The 24,476-nt window shown below is 38.2% G+C and overlaps 2 protein-coding genes across 2 annotated transcripts in view; both read right to left on the bottom strand.

The window, feature by feature from the left end:
- Positions 1-5,038, bottom strand: part of LOC140278002 (myosin heavy chain, skeletal muscle) — a 62,358-nt gene extending 57,320 nt beyond the window's left edge. The window contains exon 1 of the mRNA XM_072372879.1: positions 4,855-5,038. Coding sequence (XP_072228980.1) covers positions 4,855-4,938 — 84 coding nt within the window. The 5' untranslated portion in view covers positions 4,939-5,038. The remainder of the gene's footprint in view (positions 1-4,854) is intronic.
- Positions 5,039-13,786: 8,748 nt separating this feature from the next.
- On the bottom strand, positions 13,787-16,621 carry pts (6-pyruvoyltetrahydropterin synthase). The gene is made up of 6 exons (XM_072373718.1): positions 16,412-16,621; positions 15,488-15,567; positions 15,353-15,375; positions 15,196-15,252; positions 14,508-14,578; positions 13,787-14,414 (listed from the first exon to the last, which is right to left on the bottom strand). Exons 1-6 carry the CDS (start codon positions 16,501-16,503, stop codon positions 14,291-14,293), a joined length of 447 nt encoding a protein of 148 aa, XP_072229819.1. The 5' UTR covers positions 16,504-16,621; the 3' UTR covers positions 13,787-14,290.
- Positions 16,622-24,476: the final 7,855 nt, after the last annotated feature.

Raw genomic sequence — 24,476 nt, 5'->3', positions numbered from 1 at the left:
GGGGCTCAACCTTTTAAGCCAGCACTGTTTCTGACAGTACACATTTTAAATCTGCTCTTTGTCCTTACAGGCATGATGAATGCACGTCACACTTGAACAAAGTTGTCATGTTTTGACTTGAAGCTCAGAGGTGTTTCTGCAGTTCTAGTACCGGTAAAACAAACTTACAAACTGTCCATCTGATTCATAGCTCTGCAGTTTCTAGTCAGTACATTTCTTTTTAGACTTTTGCACATCTCTCTGAAAAGTATTATGTAAAAGCTTCTTTCTCCATTTCCTGATATTCTTATACTGAGCAAAGGTAACCAGGATATAAACCCAATGATCTCTAATGCTTTCATTTATTTTAACAGCTGTTCACCATCTCAGCACGTTTGCTCAACTGCTACTAGTGCACATGATCCCAGTTGTCTCAGTGCTCAAACATGAACTAAGCCAAATTACTACAGAAAAAAAGGAATCCGGAATCCACCCCAAGGCTTTGGACCAGGAAAATATAGTTTTGATCAAACATTTTTGACTCAGGCAGAGCTGCTGTGGAGAAAGAAATCATCTCAGTAGCTGGAGCACAACGAGTCACAGGGTGACAGATTTTCCAGTATGGGTTAGAGGATGGGCCAGCTTGACTCAGAACACAAATGATGGTCAATTTACTTCCAGCGACCAGAAAAAAAGCCTTTGGATAAATAACATGTTGATTGAGATGGCATTGCCACTCGACAGCCATGTTGACACTTGAAACTTGAATTTTGAGCCCTCTTTTTTATCGTGTAGGCTACAGTAGTTTGGTCGACTGTGTCGTTTCAAATGTGCTTTACAAATAAATTGGATTGGATTGAAACTACCCTGTGGCCTAAATCTGATTTTCTGCTCATATGTTGCTCTGAACAGATTTTTTTCACAACAGTATGAACAGTACAAGTCACGTGGAATCTAATTTTTTCCCCATTCCATATGTGGATTATTTGCAATGCAACCTCAATCTGTGTGGTCACATCAGAATTCATGACTTCATGACTTCTGCGTCACTCTCGATCGACATTCGTCATAATTCTGCGCAGGTGGAAGTCACCACCCCTATGTGTCTGTCTTCTTCAAACATGATGGATGAGAGCACAGACGTTAGGCGGATGAGGCGCTATGGGGATGATTCCTGTAGCTAGTGGCGTCTTTGTTTTTTTGCTTGTGCGCTTCATGACATCTTTGTTGTTTTTTGCACATGCGGGTTGTTTCAGTGTGGTGAACCGTTCACTCTGAAATCTGACATTGGCAACACTAAAGAAGAGCAATGTAAACGGTCCACCAAAAAATCGGATCTGAACAGTAAATCAGAACTGAGCACTGAGGCAGTCAGAACCTGCAAGTATAGGCTCACCAATCATATCCGGTAAAAAACCTGAATCAAAAGTTTGATTGCTTTGCCCGAAATAAGACGTAAAAATGCTTGCTTCCAGAATATCCTTCTACAATTTGTGAATCTCCCCCTGGGAATGAATAAAGTATCCATTTATCTATCGACAAAACATAGACATGGTCTCATGAAAGCAACTTAATTCATCATAAATTCAGAAAAACTTTGTAATGTTGAAGTTAGTCAAACTGATTGCATTTTCATTAGGGTGCAATGGCAACCAAACTCATATAAGTCACTGGAGTAATACCAAACCATTTCAAAGTCCAATATTCTGGTATGGGACATAAACTATATTTTCCTTCTATGCCAGTTTGCTAACATATAAAATATGTCTTATCGCAAACATGCAACACTCATTCACATACCTTATCTCGGTGTGTGGCAAACAAACTAAGTATTATTTATGGTTGAACTCTAAAAGTTACTATTCTCCCAATTTAAAAGAGACATGTACACTAAACACTTTCAGTAACATCCATATTTATGCAGCAGCACAAAGAAAACCTAAAATACTGAAATGATAGTGAAAATCTTTTTTCTTTTTTCCCCGGTCCGGTTCGGCACTATTACATGCAAAATATTGTAACAAAAATCAAGGGGATGCAAAGCAAAGCTTGGCAAAGCTAATCTGTTTGGCATAAATGTTATTCAGATTACAATTCTGCTGCCATAATTCTGGACAGGACAAGGCAAAATAAATAAACAAAAAAACAAGGAGAGAAGTCATTGTCTGTAAATACTTGTCTGAAAAAAGTGTTGTCATGTCAATGACTGATAGCTGTCATTTGTTGGTCTTGAGCATGTGTCTTGAACCCTCCCTCCCAATGAGAATTTTGTTGGTTATTAAAAGGGTGATACTTGACAGGATGCCTTTATGTGTCGTATTTAAGGGTATGAATACACAATCTTTTTTTTTCAGAGGACTTGTTAAAACAGCTGCTCTTGCTTTCCATGCCTGTCATGACGCAGGTTGAGCTGTTATTGTCTGATAGGGGCCGACCCCGCTGCTGTTCAGCTGGATTTGATCTGACCTGCTTTTTGAGGTGCCTCATATGAGTCACAGTGTCACATTCTCCCTGCTACTTTAATGTTACTGTTGAGCTCTGGATCCAAGGAGGAGAGTTTCTATAGCAAAAAACTTCTGTGTGCAAACTGCTCCCAGATGAATGGACTGCAGGGTGAAGCCTGGCCTCTGGCTGAACTCTGGATCCAGGTCACGGAGGAAGGCAGAGCCAGCCTTTGATCATCGAAGCACCTCACAGTTCACTTGCACTTATGTGGTCGACTGACTCCAGGTCAGGTACATTCATACCAGCTTATAAATCATATCAGTGACATGATTGTTGTCATATAATTACACTGGGGAGATAGCTGTTGACATTATAAATTACTATTATAAAGCACAGGGTTTGTGCTGCCTTCACTGCCAGTTAATATTGTCCTGAGGGTTGAGTGAAATATCTGAGGTAGTTGGACTGCACCACGGGCAGATTTAGGCATTAGAAGTAGTCACATTAAGTAGACCAAAACATAGAATTATCTGTAGATCAGTGGGATTCCATTCAAATTAGCACCATTCAGGATGAAAAACACACAAGACAGAGTATTCTCCCAGACCCCGATGACCCACATGGAGCAACACCAAAGATGGAAAACACACAGCTTTTCATGTCTTTCTTGGCAGACCCAGCTGTACATGTGCATGCTGCAGGTGTGTGCGGGTGAGAAAATACAAAGGGAGATGGCAACAAGAAGTCAATTATCTACTGGGAGACCCATGGGATGTTACATTACTCGATTATTGACACTGATAACTAATGAAAGTATGACAATAGTTGTACAACACCTCCAGCAGGCAACTCTAAATGATTCTGTTACTGAATTTGTAAACCCACAATTTTGTTGTACCCTGGTAACAACAAAGTATATACTATTCTATATGTGAAAACAACCGTAAATTGTGGTTCAATAAGCAGGCATCACTTTAGTTTGAACTGAAAGGATAAAAACTGACCATCCCACCACACCTAGTTTAAAGAGGCTAACGAGTTTTTCAGATATCAGTTTCAATATCCTTCCAACTCTAAACAACAAATAGCGACACGCTAATGTACACTTAGTTCTGACTAACATTTCCAATTTGCAACAAGCTTCCAACTACTCTTATCAATCTGTTATCAAAAAGCCCTCCATATGGCATTTGCTCCCTGTCAGTTAGCAAACCCAGTTCTGGCCTCTGGCCTCTGTCATCTGATACATTTACCACATGGAGTGATTATCAACATCTGGCTGCCCAATACTGGCCACATGTGAACAAAGGCATAAAAAAAATGTCAGCAATAATCCAACCAAACAAACTAGTTCTAACCCTCAATGGTTTGTTTTTGTACTATAAGTCACTGCTGCATCCTTTCCAATGTCCAAAAAAACATGGTGGTGATGCTGTCATGATTCACAACGGTGATTTGCTTGGAATTTCTATGTTTTTATGTGCAAGTGGACATGATAATTACTGCAATGAAGAATAAAATCTCAAGACATTTTGTCCCCTTGGTTTATAAAGCCGATATAAGAAGAATTACAATGAGAGCTTTGACTGCCAACCTGCTGGTTGGCTGATATGTGACGTCAGCCTGCCTGTGTGGTGTGTTACCAACCTGGACCAGGAAATAGGGACTGAGCCTAAAAGAGGAATCAGTACCAGCAATCCTTGGTCAAGTTTCCAATGAAGGAAATGTAAGTATTTTGGAATTAAACTGCCCCTGAAGTATTTTTCATATTTTTTTCGTATTTTTCATATTGCTGTGTGAACTAGCGCAAGCTCTCAGACCACATATGTAGCCCCCCTCGTATAAGACAGAAAACATGTTCTGAGACACAAACCAAACATCCCCCAGAAACATATAATCTCAAAAGATTGCAAGGAAAAACACAATTCATGTTCATCAGCTTGAATACAAAGATTTTTGTTTTGTAATTATTATCCTGTGAGGCTAAATTCACTGTTGTAGTGTCTTCAGGGTTTCTGATGCTTGTCTATGTTTGCATTGCTCAGCACTGTGTGGGTATGTAAATACGTGTGTGTGAGTTAGAAAAACTAGTATCTGACATTATCACTCACTTAAAACACATTTTCTACCAGCTGGGACTATTACAATTATAGTAATCTAAAAACATATAAAGTGTAAACATATGTGACACACAAGAAGAGACACACACACACACTGAAGTGACAAAAGCCCCTGTACACTGATGCCCCCTGCTGAATGAGGAACTCCTCTTGTCTAAAGGTGTGGGCCTGCAGAGAGGAGGAGCCCTGCAACATGCTTGAAAGCAGAGTTGGAAAAAACTGCTGACAAAAAAATGAAATGTGAAAACAGAAAAAAAGGGAAGAAGAAGGAGACAAACTATAGTGACACGGAGAATATCGGGTTTCTTACATGTGCCAGTGGTCTGTTGTGCAGAGCAGTGGTGGGTCTGTACTGGTGGAAGTCAGTCTGGATCACACACACTCTCTTGTCCATCCTCACAGCTCACAGCCTCCCATGTTGTCTTCACCCAAACGAGCTCTGGGGAGGAAGTGAAGCATGTGCATGTGTGGGTATTCTCTTGAGGCTCCTTGGAGCCTTGGGAGTGTGTGTGTAAGAGAGTGTGTTGTGCCTGCTACCTGACCCTGAGAAAAGAAGAGATAGTGGGAGGGTGTGAGGGAGGGATGGAGGGAGGTGACAAGACAAAAAAAAAAAAATCCCAGATAAATATGACTTCTCCTCCCTCCTCCTTGCTTAAAGCTAAACCACTTTCTGACAGCAGAACACCACTAGAACAACATAATATACAACGCACAAAGGTCTCATTTTGAAGTATATTATTGTGCATTTAAATAACATGCTGAAAAGGTCAAATCTGCAACCACAAATGTCACTCATGGCCAACCTGAAAAATTCTTCACAAACAGCCCCTTACTGATGTAATAATGTGAATGGGGTCAACAGCAAAACTATTTAACCACCAACTGTAAAAAAGGGATGGTTAATTTAGAATATTTTAATATTTGATTTATTTCAGCATTTTCACTTTATCTTACTGTTAGAGAGTCCTTTCTGTCAGGAAACTGAAGCTGTTGGATCCATCTAGAGTATATATTGAATGCTAGTGCAAGCAAGAATAACAAAATAGGTAAGGACGAGGTTATTGAAGACTTTGTCCAAACACAACGTAGTCACAACTCTGCAAGGTCAATGGTAATTCAGCATTATCTTCCCCCTTAAAAAGGTAAAGATAAAATGTTTTTCATCCATAAACGTAAGTCAGACTTGTATTTCAAAGGAAAGAACGAAGCGAAACGCTATCGATTAGATGCATTCTTTACTGTCCTACAAAGTAACGAACATAAATGTGATTTCTTGGCATTTATTTAAAGCTCTATTTGAAAGAAGCTAACCAGATTGACAGTTACTGAAGGCATTGTTTCCATCTACAATAGAAAATAAATAGCTATGTTTAAGAGAGAATCAAATGGATCAGACTGCACCAAATTGATTCAAATTGTTCTGTTTGAAAATGTGTTGTCTCTGATCTGTATTAAGGACAATATATTAATAAAACAAAACACTGAATCATTATATTGATGACCCTTTTCTTGAAGTAGGCAAACCTAATGACTCTTCATGCTGACTTCCATAAATTGTTTGTATTCTTAAAAAACACTTCTCGTAAGTATTTTCACCCCCAACAAAATTGAGGAATTGTATGTCAGGGTAAAACATGTTGATTTGAAGTGCCGTAGCCAAGTACAGTAGCTTGCTAACATATAGCCAACTAAGGGAGAAAGCTAAAATATTCCTTTATTTTCCTTAATTTCCTTTTTTTAATCTGTTAACAGCCCTTTCCCCCTTCATTGTGGCACAAATTATGAGCCCCTCTGGTGGATGAGTGTTACGTCTTGTGTTCTGTCTTTAGCTGTGTTAGCGTGCTAACCTCTGCTAATTAGCATGAAACACAGCGCAAACAAGCTTTTTACAGGAAAAAACATTTCCCTCCAAATGTTTATTGCATTCCGCTTACTGTTGAGGTCTTAGAGAAGGGAAAGAGTTCTAAGTCGTGTTGATACATACATCATGACATAATAATCCAAAAGGAAAGTTGTGCAACCCAATATTTTCTTAAACTCTGCGGACTGTCAGCATGTGGAAGTTGCTCATCTTAAAAAAGCTAAATCAAATAATGAGGTGCTTTAAACCCCTCCCACGAGGCCTAATTTCCCTGCTCGACTGCCTGGATATGTCAGTGTGTCAGTCACCCAGCTGCTTTTGAAGAACTGTGGCATCCACTGGCTGGAGTCAGGAGTAAATCATGCACAAAATGGTATGTTTACCTTGCAACATAGGAAAAATGACAGCAGAGGGTAAATGATCTTGTTTCGTCTTGTTGGTACCAAAGCAACAGGTTATTGAAGTTTTTAATTGGGCTAGCAGTGGAAACTTTGGGGTTTTACAGGCTTATTGTCTGATGGGATCAGATGACAGTCTGTTTCTGACTCGTGTTTTGCAGAGCGCCAAGTTGAGCGGATGTCAGCATGTGTGAATGCCCAAGAATTTGACCTCCTGCTCTTGAAAAATGTACTGTTTGTCAAAGTCAATTTATTCTTCACCTGAATATACAGTGTACTGTGAGCCATGACTCAGTTTCAGTGGGGATTTAGGCTTTGTATTTTTGGGATCAAATAAAATTATTGCATTGTCTGAACATTGCCTTTATTTTCTGTCAGTTGACAGCTTTGCTGTGTGAATCATCCTTGTCATCAAACTGTAACTATGATCAGATGACTTGTAATAATCCAAGTTTTCTAGGGTCTAAAGCTTTGTTAGATAAACCAGACTGGCTGACTAACTTGTGGAAAAAAGCATAGGTGCATCTTTCATTTTTACAACCCTCAGGAATCAAATTATCACCTTTGCAGCTCTGCAGCTTGAAAAAGTAATTTGCCTATTTTATAGCTCAGTACAGTCTTCAACTTGCAAGTTTTGGCTATTATCCCACTCATTTCACAGGCAAAAGGCAACAACAACAAAAAGACCATGCTTCATAAAATGGTAGTGAATATATTGTACAGTTTAACAGCCACTGAGGCAGGTATCTCCCCTGGTAGAAGGCAGGGAATTTTCAATTTACTTTCGTCAGTTATCCAAAAATACTACTCAAAATGAATGATGATGAATGTTGATTTGTTTGCTTGATGTGCAAGCCGACAAGAGCTCGGAAACAACGAACATTGCCAGATTACATTATGAGAAATGTGTTTTTGTTGTATTTTTTTTTCCAGTATGTAATTGAGGGGAAACTTTATGTATCAATAACTTTTCCGTTACTGAAGGTTTTCCTTAGTTCATTCTCAGTCTGCAGTCTAACACATTCACCATAACAATCTCAACCTCTGTGAACCCCTTTCATAAGGTTGTATGTAATATTAGGATCTTCATTCTCTCTGACAACCACTCACCGTCTATCAAAAGATTATAAGTAATTCAACTAAGACTCAAACTTGCTTCACAAGAACTGATAATGTAGCTAATATCTATCATATTATTCTGTCATTCTGTGAGAGCTCTCCAGACTTGAGAGGAATTGCTGACTTGCACCCTTTTACATTCCTGTAGGCCTTATCTTTGGCAGCATGCCATATGTAAGAGAAAACCACACTGTTGGTGGGATTAAGTTTACGTGACACGAGAAAAAAAACTATTTGTGTTAGTAACCCTAAAATCTGACTTTTAGAATGCATGACGACATGTTAGTTAGGCAGAAATGGTATGAAATCAAAGCGAAGTATCAAAGTAAAATCAGTATTTGTTTATAAACATGAATTCCGAATAAAACTGCTCATTCACATATTTATTTATTTTTTTGTCAGAAAGCTAAATGGATCAGAAACTGTCACCAAAAATATGCCCACTAAGACTATGTGTCAACTCATGGTTGCTTGAAGATTTTATAACTGCAGCATCATCTGACAAAGTCACCATTCTAGAATGCAACACTATGGACAGTATGAGAAATGTTCGAGACTTTTTGCTGCTTCTAACTTTCTCTGTGGAAGATCATCTCACTGTAGTTGTGGTCACAGCTGTCTTTATGTTACTTGAATGTGCCGACTGTGAGTTAAGGTGAGTCTTAGCAGGAAAATTGGAGCGGGTATGTTTGTCTACTTGTCCAAAATGTAGTAAAGTCATGATCCATTGTTGTAAAATTTAATTTAGGGGGCAGCGGTCATGTGACAAGACAGACATCGTGAATCATGGATAGTAAAATCAAAGAAGAAGAGAAGAATTAAGAGTACAGGTTTTAGTCATTTAGATCTAACCATTTACAATAAAAAACATTTGTGGGTGAGCGCACAGAGGAGAAGAAAGGAATCACAAGTTGGAAGAAAGTGTAAAGTGAACTGAGGATGGAAAGCATTATTCGTGACAATTTATCCAACTGGCGATCTCTTGCAAGGTCAATCAGTCAGCATCTTCCATCATCACCTCTGTCCAGCCTATAAGCATTTGTGGCCAAATGGATGTTAAAGACATTGAAAATAGTCATCATGCAAGAACACGTACAGAGATGTAGCCCGTCACCATGGAGCACACATTGTTCTGTCATGAGGTCAGGTGTTTGGCCAGATAGCTACAGACAGAACCATTGTGAGTCCAACACCAGAACCAAAATATTCTCTAAGAATGTACACCTATATTTTCAGTTAAATTTGTAATTTGAAACCATCTGTCTTGCTTTGGGCTAAAAAAGGCAAAACAGAGAAGTGCAGACCTGCTCCTGTCAGAACATAAAAGCAAACTTCCTTCAGGATCATAACGTATAGCGAAAAACACTTTTCCACGAAGCACCAAGATAATGAGTGGCTTTTATCTGTTAATAGTAGTCATCCAGCTGCTTTCTATCGCAGTGTTATTTTAGTTTGATTTGTTGTGTATCAACCAGCTGCTCTCATAAAACTTTCTATGAGCTGTCTTTCTCGCAGAACTGAGATCAGCTAATCAGTATTGGAATCTGTTAAAGAGATGAGGAGATGAAAGAGAATGCGTCTGATCTGGAATCACAGTTGGGAGGTGATGCCTCTGCTCTCGCTGTCTTGCTCTGGCTTGTTCTTGGCAGGTCGTCTGCCTGTTCATGACACGTTTGTGGAATTTGATTAATTAAAGGCCTGCGCTGGCAGATGAATCCTGACATAAAGATTACAACTCTTGTTCAAAACGAAGTTGCGGCTTGTTATCAACTATGTGTGTGCATCCAGTGACATTTCCCACACGTTGTGGTCTAAACTCACCCAGACATGAAAGGGATCACACAAAAATAGAATACAGATAACATGGCTGAACAAATGTGACTCCTAGCTTCAAATTAACAGGCTGGGTTTTGTACAAACAACTAAATAAACAGTCTGGAAGACAATTGTCATTAAAAGTGCAAGCCACTTTTACCAATACTACGGCTAAACATAAAAAACTTAGATGGCAGTATCATAAGAACTACTAGATTGATTTGAATAATACTTCAATAATCCCAAAATGAGAAACGATTTTTACTGCACAAAGAATCAGTTACAGTTATTAGACATTACTGTAAAAAGATACTACTGTGGGCAGGAATAACTTCCTCCTGAGTTCTTTGTTGCAGGAGAGCTGAAGAAGTCTCTGACTGAACACACCTCAGTGTTGTTATATAGGGGCTGTGCAGCATTATGTTGAGCAGCTTTTATAGGGTTCTTCTTTGCATAATCAGCTCAAGGGGCTCCGAGGCAGTCCCCAGCACAGAGCCAACTTTGTTTAGTAGTTTGTTCAGTTTCTTTGAGTTTCTGACTCTGACGCTGCAGAAGGCTGCAAAGCAGATTGCACTCTCCACCCCAGACTTATAAAAGATATGCAACATCTTGCTGCAAACGCTGAAGGAGCTAAACTTCCTCATGACGAAGAGTCTGCTCTTTCCCTTCTCGTAGACAGCCTCAGTGTTGTATCACTAGCTCAGTCTGTTGTCCAGGTGAACAATCGGGCATCTGTAGTCCTCCACCCACTCTATTCCAATTCCTCCCCATAACAAAGATAGTGTTTGGCTTATTCTTAGTCCCCATAGCCAGAACTCGTTGCAGATCCATCAAGGAGAATCTCAGGGTAAGAGAGACAGGGACAGCAAAAGAGGCGAAACAATAGATGCGTATAATCAGTGGTGGAGTGATTACATAAATTTATATTGATTATACATAAAATTATTCCAAACATCAACTTCATGGCTTAACAGTGAACTTTTGGGTGCACATTTTGCCTTGGAGCATAGGTACATAAAAAGCCTAGGAAGCAGGTGAAACTGAGAGTTAGTGCTTTGCTCCGGCAGCGTATGTGTGACCTCCTTCCTGTTCAGCAGATTTCTACCTGGCGTACCCATGCCAGGCTGCTGATGTGGCAGGTTTGACAGAATCACAGAACACAGCCAAAGTATTTTGAATCCATGCAAGTTGCAGGTTTAGAGCACCTGTCAAAAATGAATTAGAGTTGCCTTGGCTAGTATAAAGAAAATATGTCTCTTGTTTATTTTCCCAGTTGTCATGAGTCATAAATGTAAAGTAGTGTTAGAAATGTGCAATTCCTCCGTTATACACTTTTTATGAATATCTGTGTATGTTTTTAGGCACATGGACCTAAATGTAATTGTATGTACACACACCTGTCAATAAGAATAGTACAATTTTTACAGCAAAAACGCCAGTGTTACTAAGCGTCCTTGCCGGGTAAAAAGAGGACAAGTATGAAAGCAAAGTTGATTTTGACTGTATCGATAATTCAGCATGGAATTCCCAACCTTTACACAAGGATCATATTTCATGTCACCATCATTATATTAACAAAAAGGTTGTTTATGTTTTACAAATAACATGTTATATTATTGTTGTGCTGAAAAATGAGGAAATATCAGTGCGTTGCATGTGCTTACACTGTGAGGTGCCTCTGTGTTACGTTGTTGTGACCCCACAGAGGTGCATGTGTGCCACAGGAAACTCTGTGTAATGAATCAGACTACTTGTGTTTAGCTGTGTCAGGAAGACAGAGTACCTGCCTGCTGCTACAGGAGAGCAATAGCAGCTCTATGTCATGCAGCGATGACAACTGACTTCATATATTATATGGATCTGCTTCTCCTGGATAGAATTTATGTGTGGAAACAGCTGGGAAATATGTAAAAAAAAAAAAAGATAATAATTCCAAGGAAACCTCTACCCATTTCTGAATTTTTGTCGGATAGGATGGAAAAATCCAGCTGCCTGTTGACAAACTTTCCCAGAAGTAGTATGTCGCCCTCTAATGGTTGAATGGCTCCAACTAAGTTCTAATCAGCTGTTCTGGAGATCTTCAGATGATTTTCAACAGCAGATGATGCATGCAAAAAAAAAAAAAAAACCCAGATAAACTAACATGGTCTAACAGAGATAAGAAGAAGACATTTAAAATCTAATGTCAACAACACATTCAAAAAATGTTGGGAGAGTGGCAAACAAACAGAAAAAAAAGACAAAATAAACAAATACCAGAAGATTAAACTCAGTAGATTAGTTGGGGACAGCTATGGGTGTCAGGTTTGGATATAAAAAATGATGACTAATATGTGCCAAACTGTCACAGAATCATCAAAAACTCCAAAAATAATGTTTTTAAATGCAAGTTTGCAAAGAACTTAGGTCTTTCTATATCTACATTGTAGGATATTGTGATATATTCATGGAGTTAAAGTGAAAAGGTCAAAGAAAACCATCATACTACCATGATCAATGTTAGCACATGGGCTCAGGAGTACCTTGGAAAACCATTTTCACTCAACACAGTCCGCCGCTGCATCCAGCAATGTAACCTGAAACTGTATAACACAAGGGCAAAGTCACATATCAACTCTGTGCAGAAACACGAGTTCCCTGGACACAAACTCATGTCTGTGGTCAGATGAGTCCACATTCCAGTCGTTCTTGGGGGAAAAAAACTGATGTTTCCACGTGCCAAAGATGAGAAAGACCTTCCAGGCTGTTATTAGTGAAAACCAGCATTTGTAATATTATAGGAGTGCATCAGTGTTCATGGCATGAATGACTTCATAAGTGTGAAGACACCATCAATGCAAAGGTGTGTATCCGAATTCTCTGGAGACATGTGCTTCCATTAAGGCAGTTTTTTCCCCTGGGAGGTTTGTGGTTCTTTAAGCAAAATAATTGCAGCTTTAATTTTTTTTTGTAATTCAGAAAACTTTTTCTGGAAATCACATTTATATATAAATGTGGATCTTTGTATACATCATACACTTGGTATGTATGGTAGAGGTCAAGCAAACTTTTTTAGTACTTTTCATTCAAAGTGAATGCAATTCAAGGTACCAAAGGAAAAGAATGAAGTTATTATAACAGATAAGAATATTAAAGTTTAAACCTGAATATGCAGTGGATATTTTAACTATAAAGAGGACGAAAAGCAGCAAAAATATTTTTTTTCAGGTTAAAAAACACAAGATAAATTAATTATAAAACACAGCTATAGAAGGTGACTTCAAATCAATTCAGTAATAAAATCATTGTTCACCGTTAAAATTACATCATTTTAACACAACTCCATTTATAATACTGGCAGATTTTTGTTCTTTCCATCCACAATTTAGAAATTATTTACAGCTTATCTGATCTCAAAAGGCAGTGTTCACATGATCAGCTGAAAAAGTTGGCTAAAGACTAGATGCACTTCATCTGCTGATGAAAACAGCTTCTTGGGATAAGGCCAAGTCAAACAATAATTTAGCCTTTTTTTTTAAAAGAGAGGAACGTAGTCATCATCATATGGAGCCAATGCAACACTCAGATATATGCAAATGTGATGTTTTGATGAACAAAATTATATGACAGCATCATTTGAGTTTAAATTGAGACATTTGATATGTGTAGTTCTTATTCAGGACTGACATATTTCCCAGTGTGCTTTTTTGAAACTACTTAGGCCTTAAGATATTTTTTCCTACATAAATCAATTAAAATTGTAGCGTGTAACAAAATAAATCTGTGAGAATAAGAAAAAAGACAAATGTACTTGTAATGCTTGTATTAATATTTAATCCCATTTCTGAATTAATCATTATGTTTTTAAAAACATAACAAAGGGTACACAATGTTTGAGACGTGGAGGATCATATTTAATACATAATGCAAAAACAGGCGACTGCACATAAACTGACTTCGTCAATGAGGCAAAAACAAGAAGGAATAGGAGGGAAAAGGAAAACTGCGGACAGTCAAAGGAAGATAATGGTTAAAAAAATAAATAAATAAAAAACAGAAAAGAACAGCTGTTTTCATTATTATGTTGAAACTGTTTATTTTCTTCTCAACAGGTAATCTGACCTAAAGATATTAATGCAAATTGGTGCTAAAGTGGATGGACGAAATTTGAGACAGCTGCTATCTCGAACTTGACCACTAGATGCCAGCATTTTTAAACAGTTTTCATTTCAAATGAAACCTGGTTAAAACCTTCCACTTCCTTGCGAGGATGAAACAACAATAAGACTTCATGCATTGATTTAATGAGTTCACAACTCAAAAACAACTTCACTGTTCTAAATAATCTCATCTGCCTTAACAAAAGTAAACATTCTGAAAGAATACCGAACTTTTGGATTTGCTATAAAAATCGTCGGAATGTAAAAGTAACGATTTCATCTCTGATTGTTCAACAGGTTGCATCTGTTTGAGTAAGTGCAGTCTGTGGTCACCTGAAGGCAGATAGAGCAGCTACATAAACAAAGATTAATGGCACTTTCAGGGCCACTCAAGCAAAGTCGGCACTCGGACGTTTACTCTCCTCGATATACAACAATGTTGTTATCGGTCTCATAAATCTTGATCTCGTAGAGCAGGTCAGGGGGAAGTATCTTCACCATGTTGTCCCAAATGTAAACAGCCACGTTCTCCGTTGTGCTTAACAGCAAAAGAGAAAAGAAAAGACGATCTGATTACACATGTGGAGTTAGTCAGAAAAGTGCTGTCAAATGACTTAAAGACGCTACGCACCTGGCAATGCTGGCAAAGTAAGGAACGTCCTTATCCAGATTTTTATGGTCCAGTGGAGCCATGATGACCTTCTGTTGGGAGAATCAGTTTGTGTTTTAATCAAGCAAGATTTGTCGGGATTTGTTAAGTCAGATAATCAAAAGATATCCTGGATATGTTGAATCCGTTTCACAGCACACATGCTTGGCTGGTTAAGCCCATTCAAAGTAAAATACAAGCTTGTTAACATTCTTTAGCAACTAAAAAAAGTTATTTTTACTGAAATAAAATGTCAAAATGAAAGAGGAATTAATTAATTCTAATGTTTGTCTGTTCCAGTTTCGTTCAAAACAACTGTAACAAAAACAAGAATCACATTACTGAGATAAACTCAGCCTCAAGGAGTTTGGATTTGGAAGAAGTGGACTGCTGAGGGAATTTCACCCTCTGAAAACAACAACACCCATAAAAACCAGGAAACTTCAGAATACAGCACTGACATATTATATTCAAATTGACACAAGCAGGATATGCATAAATTAAACATGACAGCGTGAATACTTAATTTCCTCTCAGCCTCCACAGCAGCCTTTACAAAACCAAACAATGTCAAACGATATCTTTTTGAAGGAGAGTTGACATTCAGAATGTTGGTTCTATAGCTCATGCTTCAGCTAACAAAAAGAGATTGACTTTAAGATAGTTTTACCTCAATATACTTCTTGAGGTCGGTTAGGTTCATGACCATGCCGGTTAGACGATCAATCTGGATACACAGGATCCAGGAGTTAAAGTCTGTGACTCAGCTTCCATTGATAGTTAAGTTGGACCAGAATTCTTCATTTAAATGTCTGTTGGATACTCACCTTCCCGCGCACCGTTACCTCCACTGTGGAGTGAAAAAAAAGCACTGACTGAATAGGAGAGCATAAAAACAGCAGCTACACAGTGTTTTTTTCCATAAACATCAGCTGATTAGAAACAGGTGACTGAAGACAAACCTTTGTAGTTGTGCCCATGACCGTTGGGATTGTTGCACTTCCCAAAGACTTTTTTATTCTCCTCGTCACTCAAGTGAATGCTGAAACAACAGAAGCAAGTAAAACCACATGGACTCTGTCTTTTTTATTTTCCCATAAGTTCTGGACCAGTGATTTTATATATCAAACAAGGAAATGAGTCAGGGGCTTATTAACATATGCTGCCTACACGTACAACTCACACACAACCACTTTAAGCTTTTAAAACAATAATTACAGTTCGGATTTGCGACAGTATATACAAATCTCAATATACTGCAAAAAAAAAAAAAAAGAGCAGTGAAGAAATCCTGTAATGTGAATGTTTTAGTGATAATTAGACTACACCGATTAGGAGATTATAAACATGCAACTAAGGTTATCCAAAAAATAACAAGGTAAGAAGCGAGGCTACGAGATACTTTAATTAGAAATTATATCGTCTTAATACTGGTTCTTTTTTCTTCTACAACGCATTTTTGATTTGTCATCTTTTTTACGATAGGAATGGATGCACGCGAAGGCAGCGTTACTTTCGCAGCTGATAAATGCTTTTGAAAAACTACAAATCCCATCAAAATTATGCCGAAGCCTCAAATTTGAGTTACCTACGGTGTAAACCGTTAGCCAGGAACACAGGTAATTTCTCACACTTTGCTTCTCTGATTGCTCTGAATTGTATGCACTTTGTTTCCTGTTCGACGTTCATCGCTCTTCAGTTCAGCGCGAGCTTCAGTGTAACACACAGCAAATTTCCCTCACATTCACTCGTTTATTATGAAAACGACAACAACAAACTGTTCTATTGGAACCCCCCGCAGCTGGGTGACTGTTCGTTTCATTCGGCTGCAAACTCAGACGCACTTGTGAAGTCGCTTCGCTCAGCAGTGGGAGGACGGTTGGTACCTGTGGAGTCTGTGACAGGCGCTGAAGCTCTGGACTCGGGTGATGTATCCGATGCGTTCCACTGCGTTATTGCTCGTAGAGGATTCGGCCATGATCAGCACGAGCACAGATGCAGTCTGGGGATGAAGAATAAAACGCTGATGTCAAAGCGAGACGAGTTAAAACCAACAGGCTGCTGTCAAAAGCCCCGCCTCCTTTGACTCACGCTGCCCGTCATTGGCTGAAAGCAGGGCGTAAATACAGGTCACATGTCCCACACGCGGAGGTAAAAGCCCTCAGGATGAACATGGTTTAGTCACAGCAAAGCATGTACTCTGTATTATTGTGTTGTGAAGTCCTTTCTTGATCAAGGTTCTTCACAAATGACCTTGTGGTTGTTCTCCACTTAAATTGAGCGTTTAAGGGCAGATGGTAATCAAAGTTTGACTGTGAGTCACATGAGCTCAAAGTAGGAATGCAGAAGTAACTTGCTGAAAATATTTGGGAAGCTATCATCATCCTCATATGGTAGACTGATTTGGATATGATGCTATTATAATATTACATTCTTAAAATACTGTTGCATTTGTTTATTCATCAATAAGCAGTTTCGTTATTTTCTGTTCTGTGAGTCAATATCAGCATACGGTGCTTTTGAGACCTCCTCATATCCAAAATTAAAAATCCAATATCAAGTAGATGTTCTGCTGTTAGAAATACATGTTGGTCAAGCTCCCATACTTTTTATAAATAAACTGCAAGCAAACAAAGTTCATGTAAACAGTGAAATATGTCCACCCTGTCGGGGACATATTCAAAGTGGAATGAATACATTTTGATTACATCGTGATTATAAAATGTACATTTTTAGAAAGCTTTTTAGCCCCCTTTTTTAGCAATATATTTTAGTTAATGGGAAAAGTATTTGAATATGAATGAAATTATGGCAAACTCTTTGTTTCTCTATAAAATCTGTGAAATTTTGCACCTTCTTTTCTAAATAAAATCTAACAACAAAGATATCTGGTCAAACTTTCAAACAATTCTATTTGGCCCTGATTTGTTTGTAAAGGAATCACACAAAAGGTTTCAATAACTTGAAAATAATTTGTTTATTTTCATAAATGGTGGGCATGACAGGTTGGACACGTTGTGAAATGTCGTTGAATGGTCTTCAAAATGCAAGAAAATTAAAGAAAATTGTGTTTAAAAAATGTCACTGAATAAAGATTCCCAAAATGAGTCTTTAATGTGGCCTTGAAAGTCAAACGTAAGACACATGGCCAACGTGCTCAGAGAGAAACCTCCTATGCAAGTTCTTCATCGTATTGATGAGCAACCTTTTTGCATCTTTTTCTTCAGCCGTGTTACTGTTTGTTTGTGGCCAGTCATCATTCGACTAACATCATCTTGAAGAAAAAAATGATGTAACGTTCATCTTACAGGAATTTGTGAGGTATTAGTTCTGCACACTAGTATTTTTTCCCCATTTCACAGTACACTTCTACTCTAGCCTCACAGTAAGAGGGCTCCCGGTTTGAATCTCTGTGCGGCGCCCTTCCTGTGTGGCGTTTGCTTGTTCTATCCCTGTATTCGTGACTTCTCTTCAGGTACTCCAGCTTTCTCCCACAGTCCAAAAACATGAGTGTCAGGATAATATGTGATTCTAAACTGACTGTAGGGGTCAGTATAAGCATGTATGGTTCTTCCCTTCGTATTTGTCTTTGTTGGTCCCGTGATGGACCTGTGAACTGTCCAGAGTGAATCCTGCCTCACTCCTGTGTGAACATATGTGGCAAGCCTTGAAAAACACCATTTGCAGCAGATGAGCAGTATCTGAAGTGATGTTATTTTAAAATTCAGAATCGCACAAAGTTGTGCAGAGAAGAAAAGTATTTCAAATCACTAAAGCACACTACTTAAGTGAATGCACTAAGCTGTGTACACTTGGACATTTCTAAAGCTGACTTCTTGGCTTGAAGCATGTTGCTAATAATCTTGTTTTTCATGGTTTCTTCACACTTTAAGTTCATGTCTCAGTTTTTGAGGTCTCCTGAGAGTCATGTGAGAGTCACCAGACGCTGTTCTGCCAAAGTCAGAATTAGTCTTTTTAGTTGTGCATCTTTTTCCTTTCTTTCTTCTGTCTTATCATTTTGGTTTTCATGTATAGATATATATTGAAACTGATTTTTCACAGGCAGCTGTGCCCTGCAATAGAAGACTGATATGTTGCTAAACACCTGCCTAACAAGTCACCCAAAGCGGTGAGCTTTATTATTTATTTTGTAGCACCATTGTAGGCTACTTTCTTTAAATTTATTTTATTAAAATTTTAAATGAAAGGGGTAATGAAAGAGAGAGGGAGAGGGAGGGGAAAAGAAAGGAGATAGAACCATAAACCAGCTGCTGCATCTGTGGAGGGAAAAAAACAGACAATGGCTACGAGCTGCACCATCTGGATCTGATGAAAAAACAAAAGAAACAAACAAACAGCAACGATATCACCAAGCATATGAAAACTTAACTATGGTCACACATGGCAGCTGTAGAGTAGGGATGTGAGTGAATGAGTGGCTGTGCAGGTGTGTGTTTGTGTGTGTGCGTGCAAAATATATGGCAAAGGTTTTACATGAATGGTGGTTAATAATGCAGGAAGGGGGCTGCAACCACCGCTCATTCCAGAGATCAGGAGCAGACAGGAAGGGCCCCCAGAACCCGGGAATGTATATTCCTGGCCTGACAGAGTTCTAACACGGTAGAGAACTAAGTAAGGACATTTTAGCTGTTGTGTAATTTTGAACCTTTATTGTAAAAATGCTGGGTATTTTTCTGTATTTCATGATCTGTCACGGAAATATGTTGACAAAAAGCCAGCTTTGTTCAACAGATATTGGTCTAACACAGAGGTGATCAGTGTGGCAAACGGGGAGGCAAAACATAGAAAAAGGCGTAGTCCTGAGTCAATTTACAAGTCTGAAGAATGACAAAGAAATAAAGATGCACTGGGAATAACTGAACTATGACAAAGGAACAGAGCAAATGTTAACTAGAAAATGGTAAGAAGATTACAGACAATGTGGCACCAAGCAAAGGAAAGTAGGGAAACAGAAATGAACACACTATGAAGTAATTAACTGATTGAACACAGATGCAGGAGGCAGAGAGAGAGAGAAAAGGCAAAACATTTAAAACAGGAAATACAAGAGAAATTACCTAAATAAAACAGGAAATAGAAGCAAAAGTTCATTTGTCTCATCATAGTGAGCACCAGTTACAACTGAGCGCCATTTTTGCTCTGCTTCTTTTCTTTACAACACTGAACAAAACAAAGCAGATTGTCTTGGAGTTGTCTGATGAGTGATGTGGTCTGTTTCAGCTGCTAATCTGTGTTGCTTTAATGTGACACTTTTCTCACTCTAAGGAAGAAAAGTGTAACACACACACACAAATGGTGGAAAGGTTATCAGGTTATCACAGTCGATGTAAAAAAAACTGCAATAATCCTTGCAAGAACCTTTAATTATTTTTTGTATTTTACCATTTATATTTTGTTGTTTATCACACCAGTGATAAAGAAATACGTGCTAATTTAGATTTAAAAGAGGAAGTTTTCACATGCAGAACTTGGAAGATAAATTCTGTCCTGCCTACAGTGTGAATAAATGCTGTTCTGTTGGGTGAAACATGATGAGCTTTAACAATAGCATCTACTGTGTGTTACTGCTGCAGCCAGGTATGTTTTTTTTTGTTTGTTTCTTCCTGTAACAGTCTCAGCTCACATAAATTCTCACTTCACAGAACATTTTTGTTTTTAGTCTGTTTTTTTCAGCAAACATGTTTGAGCTGCTTCTTTAAGGTTGGATAAACCTTAAACCTTAAGCAATCTGAAGTCACTGGCATGTTGATGACGTGGTAATGATTCTGGGTACTGACTGCTGTACTGACTGCTGTTACAGGAACACTGTATGAAATTTGGTGTGAATTCAGTTTTGTGCGTAAGGTAATATTATTAAGAGTGAAAAAAAGTGACGTTATGTCCTTGTAGTTTCTTTCTGTAGTTTTTTTTTAGCTTTACACATAAAGGTTAAATAATTTTGTAATGTGATCCAAAATGTGAAATTCTCTATGTTGCTGCAGTGTCCATGTGAGTTGTTGCACAGAAGAGTCAATCAACACATCACAGGTGCTTGGCAAGAATCATCTATCTATGTTGGGGGCGATTCTCAGTCATCCAGGACATGGTAGTCCTAACAAGTTAAAAAAAAAGGCAATTCAGTTCAATTCAATTCAATTTTATTTATATAGTCCCAGATTACAACAATTGTCATCTCAAGGCACTTAAATAATATAGTCCAATTCAAGTGGAATTCAATTCATTGTAATCATAATCCAATTAATTCATATAGAGCCAATTAAAAAAATAATATCCTAGCTAAGGAAACCAACAGATTGCACCGAAACTTGTCTTCAGTCCAATCTCCCGTCCTGAGCGTGCCTGTGGCGACTGTGGAAAGGAACGACTCCCTTTTAACAGGAAGAAACATCCGGCAGAACCAGACTCAGGAAGGGTGGCCATCCGCCTCCACCAGCTGGCAACTGTACTGCTTTTTATTAGGATAATTTCAACTAATCAGATCTATAGAGTCTAGTTAGTAGAACCAAGCGAGTAGGTAAATCAGAACCTGAAACCAATCAGAAGCATAGGTCAGCTTACAAAAATGTCAGAAACAGCATTATGACGTCAATTTTTGTGCACGCCACCGCTCACGACCTGGAGAGCATAAACAGCGCATTGAGGTCTCAGTCACATGACAGTGATTCAGTCATCTTATCGTGCATCCTTTTCTGAATCTTTGCTGTCTTTTTTTCTTCTTTTAGTATTGTTTTTTGCCTGTGTCTGCAGTTATTCCGTGTCACTGGTTCTTTTTGATCTTTTATATTTCCATGGTGGTTTTGCATGTCCGCGTGACATTTCATGTCTCCTTGTGCTAGTTTTGAATCTCTGTATATCTGATTTGGGTCTGTCATCAGCTCTGGAATTGTTTGTAAATCTTTTTGTAGTTTTTTTCTATATTTATGGTTCTTTTATATCTGTGTAATCACTTTGAATCTCTTTGTAGCTGTCTTTTGTGAGTCTGTGAAGTTTGTTTGTGGGCATTTGTTGTCTCTTTGTAAATAATTTGACTGACTTTCCAACATTAAATATTGCATGTTTCTCGATAGAGCGCTTTAGGACCAGGATCCCATGGATTTTCAGACCCTGTAGTGACCCGTTCAGTTATACAATTATAAGTGTACATAGAAACACTTTCTTTCTTATTTATAGTTATTTATAGGAGGATGAAGGAGGCATCTCATGAAAATGTAACTGTTGTTTTATTTGTGCACATACATTGCTGTGACTCTCCATGTACAAACATTTGATAGTTTTATCTGTACAACAGTGCATTCAGTACATTTTAAGCTTCACAAGAATAGAAATACAAGAAAAGCCTATAAAATCTGCTGCACATAGGTCCTTTGCATTCATTATTATTCACATTCAGACAACAAATACATTGTATTTATATGCACATTTCCAGATGATGTGTCATTTGGATATTTGTAACTGGCCTAACATAGTAATTGTTGTATTTTACATGGTAAATAAAACACGACTGTATAAAAAATTATAAATACTGCTGTTACATTTGTATAGGATAAAGTTCACTGTGTGAGTGAAAATATAAAAGGTGAACATTAAATCCTACCAACTATATCCAATTCACTGTATCCTCACACTGTAATCACATAACATTCATCACTGGCTGAACTGTTTATGACCTTAGAACAAAGCCTCTGTATTTATCCCAGTCTCACAACAAATCATTTAACAGGCACGTTTGCCCACATGTTCAAACCATAATAGTGTCGCAGTAAAGACCCAGAAATTGTGAGATGGTTCTATTAGTCATATTTGTATTTTATTCCTACCCTTACCGACTACGACTGACAGCAAAGTCGGAAAGAGAAAAGCTACTGAACATGTTACGATTTTGAAAGGCAGAAGTAAACATAACAATTCTGTAACCAGAAAGTGAAGTAATTTTATAGCCTTTGTCGTGAAACAGCTACATTTTGTACAGTGAACAAACGTAGCTGTCACACATTCTAGCTGCATCAGATTAGGAAGGATTTTTAAAGAAATACATGTTAACGACATCACAGTAGGAAATTATATGTATATTTCAAAGTATAGACGACATAAAAGAGGAACATAGTCACTGTCACATCATCCTCCGCTTTTACTGTTTTGAAACTTTTGCATTTTGACACTTACCATCTTGGCTCTTTGAGACTGTTCATTGTGAGCAAAGGAACACTAAGCAAGCACACGATAGTAGTGTCAAGGTAGATGTGCCCTAAATCATAAACCACTTTACTGTCTAAGACTCTTTAATGGGATAACATTAGATTTCAAAGAGTGGACACCCAGTAAGCAATTAGAAAGAAGGAAAGTTTGAGTTACATCTGCACTGGTTTCACTTTCCAGACCCAGAGAATACAGTACAGCACGTCAATCTTTTGTATGCAGTCAATGTTTTTTACGTCCTTTTTACAGTAAACATTTTATCTCTTCTTTTTTATATTAAACACAAACTTGTAAAATACACTGCAAAAATGTCTTATGTTCCCAAGAAATGTTACCAACAATACCAGTTGAGAGTGGCAGGCAAGATGTAGCGACTGAACCATCACCAGTGGGATGAATGTTCAGCTGCTTTAACCTGCTTGGGCACCAGGGGCCCTGACAGCCCTGGACTTCTGATGACCCCCTCTACGTAGACTAAAATCTTTCCCACTTGCAGTGTTTATCTGTGCTGTTGTCTCCAAGCATCTATATAAAACTCAAAATATGGAAACTTAAGAGGTTGCTGCCAATGGTGACTTTATGCACTCACACACTGGAATGGTGCAGCCCTCGCTGCAGTAGCTCCGGACATACTGTGTCTTTCTTTGAATCTTTTAACTGTGAAAACACAGATTTCGGAAACATTTTTTGTGCTGGTTAGGATGCTGTGCTGCTGGAAGGACTACATCTGTTATGATGTATAACCATGGCAACAGGAAAGTTGTTAACCTGTTGGAGTAGCTAACTGAGCTTTCCGAAGCCCAAGAAATGCCTGGAAAAAGACCTCAAGTCAAGATTAGTTGAAGAGGAGACTTCTAGGATGCAGAGCAGGAACTAAATGGAGAAAAAGATGATAGAAGGTTCAACCGTTTGTTCCCTTGATCATCACTGGAAGCGTGAGATCACTTGCAGATAAAATGCACACGCTTGGACCCCTGGTGAGGACACAGCAGGAAGATCAGGAAGAGAAGAGAAAAACTCTTCAAAGCATATGTGTAATCCTGGACATTTCAATGAGAAGCTGCACCTCTGCACCTCAGATGTTGAACTGTTGGCTATGAGTTCCTGTCCATGTTGTCTACTGAGAGCGTTACCTGCCAACGCTGCATGTGCACTCAGCAAAGTTATTGTCAAACAACACCCACCCAACAAACTGATGGCAATCTTTCTAGCACACCATCCCCTGTGCTACACTTCAACTTTCTACATGTTTGTCAGCTGATTTATGTTTTATTTTGTTATCTATCTATAGCAAAAGCATATTTTTAATTACAATTAATACTGCAGTGATATAATTTCACTTCAGGGATTAATAAAGTATTGTTGAATTGAATTAAATGTAATTATGCTGCAAATAATTATGCTGTTAAAAAGTCAAGTTACTGGTGATTATACATATTTCAACAATGCTATTTCCAGCACTTTTCTTTCTAGCATATTGAATCAAATGACCCTTTCTTCTGTCATCAAAATATTTAGAGAGTCTAAAATAGGAGACACAAGTTGCAGTAGTGCTGCACCAACTAGCCCTTATATAGTCATTATGCCAGCAAAACCCTGTGAGGCTGCATGGATGAACTACAGGGTGAGACTAACATTTAGGTTTTTTGATGTCAACTAGTTTGAATTTTTTTGAACATTTTGGAATGTGAGATCATTATGTACAGTCAAGTTTGCTAATACAGAAAGTTGAGA

The sequence above is a fragment of the Leuresthes tenuis genome, unplaced genomic scaffold (assembly GCF_036924035.1).
Source record: "Leuresthes tenuis unplaced genomic scaffold, fLeuTen1.0.hap1 SCAF_20, whole genome shotgun sequence".
Taxonomy (NCBI): Eukaryota; Metazoa; Chordata; class Actinopteri; order Atheriniformes; family Atherinopsidae; genus Leuresthes; species Leuresthes tenuis.
Note: the sequence above shows the minus strand (reverse complement) of the source record. Positions and strands in the feature narration are given on the sequence as shown.

Excerpts from the sequence above, each read along its gene's own strand:
- pts (XM_072373718.1), bottom strand. The coding sequence starts at position 16,503 with ATGGCCGAATCCTCTACGAGCAATAACGCAGTGGAACGCATCGGATAC. Across the intron at positions 15,568-16,411 it reads GCCTGTCACAGACTCCACAG|CATTCACTTGAGTGACGAGG; the intron begins GTACCAACCGTC and ends CTGTTGTTTCAG. Across the intron at positions 14,415-14,507 it reads TACTTTGCCAGCATTGCCAG|CACAACGGAGAACGTGGCTG; the intron begins GTGCGTAGCGTC and ends TTTGCTGTTAAG.